The sequence below is a fragment of the Nannospalax galili genome, unplaced genomic scaffold, assembly GCF_000622305.1.
Source record: "Nannospalax galili isolate Female #2095 unplaced genomic scaffold, S.galili_v1.0 scaffold3983, whole genome shotgun sequence".
Taxonomy (NCBI): Eukaryota; Metazoa; Chordata; class Mammalia; order Rodentia; family Spalacidae; genus Nannospalax; species Nannospalax galili.
This window is the reverse complement of record NW_008350125.1, coordinates 22,921-34,584: the sequence shown is the minus strand read 5'-3', so window position 1 is coordinate 34,584 and position 11,664 is coordinate 22,921. Positions and strand designations below refer to the sequence as shown.

The window sequence follows — 11,664 nt, the reverse complement described above, 5'->3', positions numbered from 1 at the left end:
AAGAGAAACAGAAGCTTGAACCTCACCTTGGTGTCTGTGTCGTTTTTCCTCGGCTCTGCTGGACAGAGTCGTGGCTCGCGACACACCATCTCCCATAGTGTATTCAGATTTTTTAATCCATCAATGGATTCATTCATTAATGAAGACAGACCAGACCCCTCCTGATCCACTCACATCCCAAAAATCTCACCTCTGAACATTGTTTTTACTGGGAACTAAGCCTTCAATACATGAAGCCTTTAGGGTACCCTTCATCTAAGCCATAATAAAGGCTATTAGAGCACATATTATAAATTATTCCCTTATGGTTGCCCTAGCATAGTAACTAACATAGTTCTTGATAAGAATGTCTGCTACTGAATCAGTGAATTTAAAAAAAAAAACTACATGACCAGAAATAATATATGTAATTCTTTTGGGTTTCATGTTTGGGGAGGTATATGTGTTTATTTTGATACAGGATTTCAGAATGTAGTGAAATTCACTATGTACCCCAGACTGACTGAACTCACAGCAACTCTTCTGCCTCAGCCTCCCATTGTAATTCTTGAATCTTGGTGAAAAATATGTTTTGCTCTTTCATCAGGCATGAAAATCTGGTCATACAAGTTACACTGTGGCAAAATATCTCACATCCAAACACACTTCAGTAGGAGCGCGTCATGATTCATATTTGAGACTCTGAAGATATACATCAACTTATGTTTTCTCCAGTGAATGATATCCTCAATCATTAATAATTAAAAGAAACTTAGTTTCAACTTTCCTGAAGCATTTTTCTGCTATGATAGCAACTCAACTTCATTATTCAGTAATGCTTTTGCAAGTCACAAAGTATTTCACTTCCTACGTATGTTCTGTAATGATAATCCCCAGAAAATAGATGCCCCCGTGCCTTTAGGGTCTCTCTCATACAACCTTAAGTTTTTCTATGCATGAAATTCTCAGTATAGAAAGATAAATATACTTCAGAATTGTCAGAACTTTGCTTTGATTTCTGATGCAGAGATGGTCACCAACAGACATGTTGTGCGTGATTGGTTGATGACTGGAAAAAGAAATCTCTGAACCACCTGCTTACTTCCTTGAAGGAATGTGCAACAGAATTCTTCAAAGGAAAGTTACACAGCTTGTTCACTATTCCGTGTCTTATAATTTATCTGCTGTTGAATGACTGGCTAACTGTAGCACACAATAACTGGCAAAGAGAAAAACAGAAACAAAAATGTATTAGTTGCTCTTACAGGCTCTTCACTCATGTCCTTTATCCTACCAGAGTAAATAGGCATTTGTTGAGCTGCAGAAGAAAAAGTTTAGGTAGAAAGAATTGTTATTTTGCTTGTAGCTGCCTCTGAAATCTGCAATTCAGGAGCCTAGAGACTAAAGAACAAGGTGATTTAAAGAAACATCTACATGTCCTGTGCCTAATTTATACCAAGCATATTGTTGGAAAACATTGAAATATGTAATAAGGGCCTGGAGAGATAGCTCAGTGGTTAAGAGCACTGGCTGTTCCTACAGAGGACCCTGATTTGGTTCCCAGCACCCACATGGCAGCTAACAACCGTCTGTAGCTCCAGTTCCAATGAACCCTCTCAGGAAACACCCTCACAGACCTACTCAAAGGGTCTGCCTTATTAATGCCATAGATATTTCTTAATTCACTTAATTTGACAATATTTGCTTGACTCACTGTTATTCTCTGTATGTTTGAAATTTTTCTTAAGATTTTAAAATTTTCGTGTGTGTGCGTGTATGCAGCATGTGCACAGGTGCCTGTTGAGGCCAGAAGAGGCCACTGGATCCTGAAGCTGGAGCTACAGGTGGTTGTGAGGCTGCCTGATGTGGGTATATGGAAACAAAATCAAGTCCTGAAAAAGCAGCACATACTCTTACCTACTGAGCCATCTCTCCAGCCCCGAGCGACATGTTCAGAATGTCAGTTCATGTTCCATTGTGCAGAATGTTGGTTGACACATGGTTGTGTTAACTGTAGCAGAGATGGGAAAACCAGTCTTATTCGTGGTGGCCTCGTGTCTGGGTTTCTCTGGACCTCTGGACTTTTAGCTTAAAAGAATAATGTTTTATAGCAACAATTACCCATTTCTGCCATGAGATATTCCTGGAAATCACTGAGACAAACTATATTCTAATCAGTTCTCAACATATCTTACTGGTAAGACCATTTTTTTCCTACACAAGTAAGTTTTATGTCATGCATATTCATACTGGTCCATGGATGCATTTTTATGGATTCTTTATCCATCCTTGCCAGAGCACAGCGGTCAGTGCTCATTGCTGAATTCCTTCCTTCCTTCCTGTCCTTTTTTGTTGTCAAACTAAAAAAGCAATAACAATTTGAAACTGTGAAATGGGCAGGAGAGGCATTCTTGCTGGAATGTGGTGTGTGCCTGGAGCTTGCTTAGCACAGAGGCCTGATGCTGAGTGCAGCACTGAGGAATCCTGGGAATGATGGGTGAGGCAACTCACAAGCAAGTGTGTTTGCACTGGTCAGTGGGGCCACTTCCTGGCTAGCGAAGTGCTTGCTTCTTGCCCAGGTTAACTTCAAGCCTATGGGCAACCTTGTCAGCCCTTCTTCAATTCGACTTAATGGCAAAAACTAGTCTGAAGATAGTATGTGACTAGTGTGAAGATGGAATGTGATTAGTGTGAAGATGGAATGTGACTAGTGTGAAGATAGAATGTGACTAGTGCGAAGATAGAATGTGACTAGTGTGAAGATAGAGTGTGATTTCAATGTGAAATACTCTCATAGGCTCAGACGTTTGAACATTTGGTCCCCTGATGGTGGCAGTATTTTGGAAAGTTGGTGGAACCTTAAGTATGTAGAACCTCTGGAGGAAGGAGGACCACTGGGGGCAGACCCTGAGACATTGATAGCCTGGCCTCCCTTCCTGTCTGCTTCTACTTCCTAACTGCTGAGGTAGGAATGGCACAGTGTGACTAGCCACCTCACACCACTGCCACCATGCCTTCGCCACCATTGTAGGCTGTATCCCCTCAAACTGTGAGCCAAAATAAACCCTTCCACCCGAAATTGCTCCTTGTCAGGTATTTGATCTCATTAACTAACAGGAAGAGCAGCTGATAGAGCTCATTGTTGGCCGTGGTTCACTTGCACACTGTTTAATGCACCACCTCATCATCCACCATCCATATCACATTCTTCAGTGGGGTTCATTTTAATTGTGCATTTTGTAGCTGCTACTGTCTTCAGTGTAGATGTTATTGTGGTGATAATCATTTATTGTTCCCGAGGGTGGCAGAAGCCACTCAATGAAAGGCGATTGTTAGAAAGTAACTGAAACCAGAGCATGGAAAGCCTAAGGCAGCGATGTGATGCCTAAAAGCTCATCAGTGTAAGGTCTAGTCCAAGATCAGCCCCCTGGAACTTTACTTAAGCTAGACTCTGTCCCACCTGGCACTCAGTACAGTCCACTAGATCAGGTGTGTCTGCCTTCGGATCGAGGGGTTTTCTCCTAAGAAACTGCTTCCACTATAATTTTGATAATAATTTTCCTTACGTATTCAGGCGGCATCTGTCGTATCTGTTGCTGATTGCTTGTTTTACATGGTTTAAATTAATCATTTTAAGAATTGGAATGTCTGATATCACATGTCTATGACTCGCAGAGTATCAGTCATCAGGGGATGGATCAGTGGGTAAAGTGCTTGCTCTGCGAACCTGAGGACCTGAGGATGGGTCCCCAGTACCACATAAAAAGCTTAACATGGTGAGCACTGGAGGGTGGGGCCAGGCTAGTCACAGGGACCAGCTGGCCAGCCAGTCAGTGAGCTCCAGGTTCAGTGGGGTACCCTGACTTGAATCAGTTGTGAAAGACACCTGACATCAACCTCTGGCCTCACAAGCACACGCATGGGTAAGCACACTTGCTCGTACACATGCACGTACATACACTTACACACACATGCACACACAAACCATATAAAAATGCATATAGTAGTATCAGTCAGTAATATACCCAAAAATGTCTAAGTATTTATACAGGATATTTTAAACAACAACAACAAAACCCAGCCTTTCCTGTGGAGTAGAAAGTCTGCTTACTGTCAGAGGGAATAGGAAATAATCACTGAAGGACACTTCATATTCAGTTAGCAAACAGTGGTTCTCAAATCAGGAACATTGGTGTAAAGGAAGAGTGTGTCACATTCTCTTTGAGGGCAAAAATGTTTCTCCTCTGTTGCTTTCCAATATTTTTATTGTGATACCAGACTAACTCCACGGCACTTTTTTAAAAGAAAAGGGCACACCAGCAAGGGCAGCATTTATGAGTCTCCCCTTACAGGTAAAATGTTCCAGTACTGGCCAAATAACGCAGTCCAAAGTGGTAGTCCTAATAATGAATTAACTAGGTGACATCATAACTGGATCTTTTACCTCCAAACATTTCAACACTACACAGCAAGTGCTGTAAATTACCCTTTAGTTACGAAAGACTATAACCTCATTTGTGGAAATATTTGTCATTAATGATCCATTTCCTTACACAATTAAAAATGCTATTTCAGGAAGTCAGAGCATTCAGATGAAATTAACTAGGTGTTAAATATCTCAGCTTCAAATTACCCAAGAAATTGCCATCACCCTCCGTAATATCTCTACTGCTGCGTAAACATCTCACCCTGCACTAACATCTCTACTGCTGATAGGAATGCCATTAAATTTCAAGAACTTATGAATAAGGTCTATAAATATTTTCAGATCTCTAGCTCTTTGTTTCTTGAGAAACAGGCTTTCAGGGTATAGTTCAAACCCTTCATCCTCAGGTAAGCGAGTCTGGAAGGACATACGTCAAACAGTTTCAAGGTCTGCTTCATGCCAAATGAGAAGTGATGAGCTGCACTCTTCCTGCTTCTAAGCCTAACCTGTGTCAGGAAAAGATCTAAAACTCCTGTTTATGTCCCCAAACCACAAATTACCATTCACGGAGCTTGTACTGTGATGTGCCAAATAGAATCCTGATTCATTAGATCCAGGAAACTATTCATGGCTGTGCTGACCAGACGCACCCCACACCACTGTCGACCTTCCTGCCTATCAGATCTTCACAACAAATCTGGTGTTGTTTCTCTGTAATCAAACACTGGCAAAACTTGGTAATTCTGAACTTGTGTAGAAAAAGTTAGATATGTTGGTTTTTGTTTGCTTGTTTCTGGAGTAACTCATTATTGACTTAGAATACTACGTTTTTGTTGTTTGTATGGTTTTGGTTTTTTGAGGCTAAGCCTCACTCTGTAGCTCAGGTGGGCCTGGAACTTGCTGTGTAGATCTGGGACTTGCTGTGTAGACCCAGGTGGCCTTAACCACATTAAGCTCTTCTTGTCTCTGCCTCCCCAGTGCTGAGACTACAGGCATGCAGTGCCACACCCAGCCCATATTTTGAATATGTTGCTTTCTTGTTTTCCACTTTACGGGAATAGTGTAAGATCCCATTCCTGGTGTAGAAGTAATTTGTACTTGGCGTCATCCAGTGCATCGCTCTTGTTTGCTATACTAGATTCATATGTAAAAATTATATGATTCATACAATGTGACCGTCAGTCCAATTCAGATACAGCCAGCCCTCCACACCTGTAGTCTCCATAACCACTGATTCAACCAACATCAAATTTGACCAACCACAGACTGAAAATATTCAGAAATAAAGAGTCTATACTGAAGATGTACATGTCTTCCCTGGAGAAAACAGTGTAATGATCATATATGTGGCATTCACTGTGTATTTAGGACTTTGTAAGTACTGCAGACATGGTTTAAAGCATGTGGTACACAGGAAAATACGTGTGGGTTATATGTAAATGCTGCCACTGTATGAGACGAACACCTGTGATGGCACTGAAACCAGATGCCGGAGAGTGAAGACAGACATGTTGCTACCTCATGCCCCAGTACAAGTCCACTAAGGTTGTGGGTGAGGTGGCGTCCCCATGTGTCCATACATGTCCTCATGCCTCCGTCCTGACACAGCAGGTCCCAGTCCCTCCCTCATTGTGGCAGATGTAGGGGGGAGAGAGCATTCGGGGACTTTTATGAGCAGTTCATATTATTCTACAAAAAATAATTATGTAACTCAAGAGGCGGAGGTAGGAGGATCACAGCACAAGGTCTGCTTGGCTACAAGCTAGTTCAGGGGCAGCAGAGTAAGGTCTATCTCAAAAAATTTGTGAAAGTAAAAAGATTCAGGATATAGTTCAGTGGTAGAGAAACTGCTGAGCATGTTCAGTCTCTACTACTGCTAAAACATTGTATATATGCACACATACACATATACACATATATATACACACAGAGAAGTACACACAAGCACATACAAACACATGCATACACACACATACACAAGACATACACACACACATTTTCCATAGATATTGTTCCCTCATACCACAAACACATGCATGCACACACATGCACACACACACACACACACACACACACACACACTCCCCCAGTTTCTATTATATTTTGAAATAGTTTTCCTTTTCGAATGATTCACTGAAAACTTGGACTTAATAATAACTGAATAATATTTTTTCAATTAGATTTTAAGCTACTTGTTCAAGTCACCGTTACATACTGCCTCTAAACCAAAGATTTCTTCTTCAAATTAAAGAAAATCCTGATGTTGTTAACTCATTCTGAATGTTATTTATTCTGTAAAAAGTCACTGCTCAGAGCCCTGAACTGAACTCCTGCCCTTTTGTTTTCAGAGACCAAGAAAAAGAAAAAGTCAAGAGAAGAGGAGGAGGATGTCAACCCAGCCTGTGGAGTGAGTAGGAATGTCGCAGAGTTGCTTTCTCCGCGAAAAAGAGCACAGCAAATAAGTGTAGTTGGTTTTCTGTAACAATTTCTTCTGAGACAGTCTCACTTTGTAGCCAAGGCTGGCCCTCAAACATGTGGTGGTCCTCCTGCCTCAGCCTCCTGCTGCAGTGATAGCTTTGAGAAGAAAAGTCATGCGTTGTGCATGTATGTCTATCTGTAGACCCTAATTTTCAGACAAATATTTATCTTCCTGTCAAGTAATATCCTCTCCTAAGCAATCACTTGCCCCAGCTCTTCATCTTGTTCTTGGTAGGTGAGTAGCACGCCATGGGAGCCCAGACTCAGAACTCTGCAATCTGTACCTGCAACACATTGTTTATTACATAAGAGAGCTCATTCTGGCTGAGCCCCCCAGGCCAGCTCTAACCTTGTGTCTTTAATGATTCCGAAGGGAAGAGCAGGAGGTACATTTTCCACTATCTGTTGCCCAAGGACTTGGTGGCGCCTCACTGTGAGTCACTTTTGAAGTTACTTCATCTTTTTCACCGTGATACCAACTCTCAGCTATGAAGGAGATCCCAGCAAAGGCAATGGTCCAGTTTTTTTTTTTAAGTGATTTCCCCTAAAGGTTGAGGTCAAGGTCAAGGCAGGGTCAGTGTCTTTCTTAAGTTCACACCAGCAACAGTGTTCCCTGGCTCTTTCTCCCAGAGTTTAAGGTTGGAACTACTGCACCCTAACCCTACCCTGTTAGCTAGTGTTCTGGCCTGCACTGGCAAACAGTCTTCCTGCTCCCCACCCCTGGCATCCTCTCCCATCCCTCCAACCCCCCTTCTGTGGACCAACCTTCCAGGTTGTCTCTGATTACTGAACTGTCCAGTAGCTTCCAGCCTGTCCCTCCCAAGATGTCCCTTAGGAGTGTTGTGCAATGCCTGAGGAGGTCAGAAGAGGGCATCAGATCCCCTGAAACTGGAGCTATGAACAGTTGTTAGCCTCCATGTGGGTGCTGGGAACTGAACCTGGGTCCTCTGCAAGAGCAGCCAGTGCTCTTAACTGCTGAGCTCTCTCTCTCTCTAGCCCCCACCTCTTCTTTTTCTAAAGGGCACATGCTCTTTTACCAGCTCAATCCCTTTACTCCAGGGGTACCATGACCTCCTGGAAAATAAGATGGCCACAGGTGCCCTGTTGGAAGCGTTCTTCTCTAGAGCTTCTTGTAGGACATTTGGACAAAGGGATTTACTCCAACTATTTCCCTTCAGCACTGGAGATGTGAGTTACTGAAATAATCCAGCAATTAACCACAGCACCAAAGCTAAATTACCCATGATACTTAAAGTGTAAAGAACCGCTGAGCCCAGCCTAGGCTTCTGCTGATGTCATTCCTGCTTCCAGAGATCTGGACTTCTGATGGCCCTAGGCTCCGTGTCCTTCACTTGCCTTAGGTCTCAGCAGTCTAGTGAGATGCAAGGGTGGGGCATGAAATCCCAGCAGTTCTGCAGGGAACCACTCTGGTTTCAGCAGCCAGAAGCCTCCTGAGAACACAAGTTGGAAAGAGGAAGTTATAACAAATGAAAGCCAGGTGGGAGTGGGTGGCTTGTTTAGGTTTAAGGAAGGAAAAAAGAGTTCTGAGTCATTTAATGGAATACTGAATAAGCTAATTTGTGTAAAGGTTTTCAGGCTTTGTTGGTCTTCCATAGGTGATATTTTGCTTGTGATGGTTACTCAGTTGTGCATGGATTCTCACACCACTGATAGTTTTGTTTTTTTTCCCACCTGCTGTGTTTTGAAATTGCCTTCATAGTTCTCAGAATCTCCATCCCCACCTGGTGGTGTCTTTGGTATTGGCTACAAATGTACCCTCAGTATTTCTGAGGCCTTCCCAGGAGGGAAACTTTATTTCTTCCTTTTTACCTGTCAGTGAATGACTTCATGTGTTGCAATCAGCTCCTGAGTCAGCTGTCATCCAGAGCCCATCGCTCCTTTGGTTCCTATCGCTATTCACAAGCCGTCCTGGGTGACTTGAAAGCTATATACTTGGATGGTGTTTCAGGGTTTCATGTTCTATGTTGAGTCAAGGCAGGCAGGATTGCCCTTATCTCCAGTTCATAGCTGAGGAAACTTTAGCTCTGAGAGATTAAGTAACTCACTGACAGTCTTTTAGACTGCAGAATGAAGGCCAGAATCTCAGCCTGGTACCAGAGCTCGCCCCTGCCACCCTGCCACCTGAGCTCCAAGATCATCTTTGTCTCACTCTGAAGGAAAAAAAATCACCACATTTAGAAGTAGGACAGAAGAAACATTTTCAGCATGAAAGGAGTCCATTTCTCTGGGAATCTAAGGCTATGCCACAATAAGGAAGAGCACCTGGTCTCACCTCCAAGACTGCTAAGTCTATAGAATGCTGATTATTGAAACGCAAGGGAGTCCAGCTCCCGTGCTGGGACTCTCACATGTCTATGTAACGACCGAGTCTGAACACATTGTGTGCACAGTCCTGTCTCTGAGGTGCTCTCTGGTGCTTGGCTGAGAATGTGAGGGCGCTTTTTGTGGAACTGAGGCCCAGGTAGGTGGGTGATGTTATAGCATGCTGCAGGGAAGAACTTGTCAGCGGAGAGAGCACTGGGAAGGCCAGAAGACCTCATTTGCGGCTAGCCAGCTGCCAGGAGCTCTCAGACTCTGTGGGGTACACCTGGGATTCTGGGATAGAGGATGAAACAGAAATAAGGGTAGAACTGGGTCGTGTTACTTATCCCCAGCTCTGACCTCAAGCATATGCTGCTGCCCCAAATCTATAGACTGCACTAAATATTCACTAACTCGGGGTATTAAATGCATAACCAGCAACAGCTCTGATGCATAGTAGGTTTTCTGGCACACTGGCTTAGGCGGTCCTAATAAAAAACTAGTTAAATGTCCTTCCAGGAACTGAGCTGTGAGCAGAGACATTTAATCCTCCAAAGGGCCCACACCAGATAGTCCAAATATAGGTTCTTCATCCTTGGAACTGTGACAGAAACTTTTCATGATAAGCTCTCCTAAGCTCAGCTGTTATGGATGAGAAGTCAGGGTCTAACACCCCAGACAGAGTAATACATAATATTCTTTACTGTGAACCCTTGTTAAAAGCGTTTTGAAAGTGTAATGGTTACACTTTTTGACATGGCACTTTCTAGCTATACTATATGACATATCCCTTCAATCTCTGCATCAACAATGTCTTTTTCTTTTAGCCCCCAAAGTGACCTGTCGGCTTCCAGAGTTCTTCAGTCATTTGCAATTTCACCAGTATCTTTTCCACAACCATCGAAGTTGATTAACTCTGCTGCCCAGTTTGTCCCTTGCTGTGTCATAGCCGTCTGGGAAGAGTGAATAGGTTTGCAGGATGGACTTGTCATGCTGGTGAAACACATTACATGGTCTAAAGAAAACGAAACACCGGGGCAAACGTCTGCAGCCACTCAGCTACGGAGGAGGCTTGGAGCACAGGCTTGCTGGCTGAGCCGTCCTCCCGAGACACACGGAGGCATTAGGACTGCCCCACATAAGCAAACAAAGCTGTCTTCTGTTTCACTTTAAGTGTGCTGCCTGGTTCCTTTAAGTCCGGGATATATCAGGGGAAAGCTGATTAGGGGCCAGCAAGGGGAATGAAAGAGCATTTAGAAGTGCTTTTGGTAAACTGGCGACATCAGACCCATTTGGACCTTCGTGTTCAAAAACCATGTTAGCACGTTCGTGGAGTAGCTGAGCTGCTTAGGAGTCTAGAACTCTGCAGATCGTTAAGTCACCATTGAAGCTGAAACCCAAACGTGCACATGTTACAGAGTTGAATTAATGGAGACACAATGAATCATCCCTTCACCTTGGCAACAGCTGAGATAGCGTGCAATGCCGTGACTGTACAAGTGTATTCTATCTCACTGCACAAAATACCTGCATAGAAACAACTTAAGGGAAGAATAATGTGGCTCAGTCCATGGTGGAGCAGAATATCATGGGCATGTGATGGAGAAGCCTCTTTACTTCTTAGAAAACAGGAAACAGAGAGAAGGGGTAAATAGGAAGAGCCAGGGTGAGACAAACCGATGAGCACAGACCCAGCCACTACTTTCTCCAACAAGCCCCACCTCCCACATTTCACCACCCCAATAATGCCATCTGATCATGAACCCATCACGGAACAACCCATCTGTTAGGTCAAAGCCATCCCGATTTAACCATGTCTGGAAACATCATCACAGATATACCCAGAGATGTGCTCCACTACCTCCCCAGGTATTTAATACAATCAAATTGACAATTAGAATTTATTACTGCAGTGTATATGCCCTGAGTCAACTAATTCCAGGTGTAACACATGTAGTCTCTAAATATCTCACTTTCACATTTCTGTAGCAATTGATGCATATTTCAAACTGGTATGGTCATGTGTATGGTCATGTTCAAGACAATAAGATCCAAGTCTAGGAAGTTCAGACTGTCTAGCATGTTACAGCCAACTTTGTGCAGGAGAGAGAGCCAGCAACAAGAAAAATGGGGGGTGGGGGTGTGTTCTTTTAGAAAAGATAATTCCTTGGAATATTAGCCATGTCTTTAAAAAGGAGATACAGTTTAGGAACAAGGTAAAGTGTTTTGTTTCCTAAGCAGTTGGGAAGTTCATTGGTCGAAAGCAAAACCAGTTGTGCCTAGTTAACTTTTGTCAACTTATCACAAACCTAGACATAACTGAGAAGATGTGGGATTTGTTCCATCATACTGGCCTGTGAGCATGTATGTGGGGGGCATCTCTTAGTTATTGATGATGTAGGAGGGCCGAACCCACTTGGCGCAATTCCACTCATGAGCAGGAGGGCCTGGACTGTATA

At 43.2% G+C, this 11,664-nt stretch overlaps 1 protein-coding gene across 1 annotated transcript in view; it reads left to right on the top strand.

Moving 5' to 3' along the window:
* The window catches only part of LOC103745383 (lamin tail domain-containing protein 1-like), a 96,466-nt gene extending 85,401 nt beyond the window's left edge, over window positions 1-11,065 (top strand). Inside the window, 2 exon segments of the mRNA XM_029570512.1 lie at window positions 6,754-6,812; window positions 10,033-11,065. Of these exon segments, the coding sequence (XP_029426372.1) occupies window positions 6,754-6,812; window positions 10,033-10,044 (71 nt within the window). The 3' untranslated portion in view covers window positions 10,045-11,065.
* Window positions 11,066-11,664: the final 599 nt, after the last annotated feature.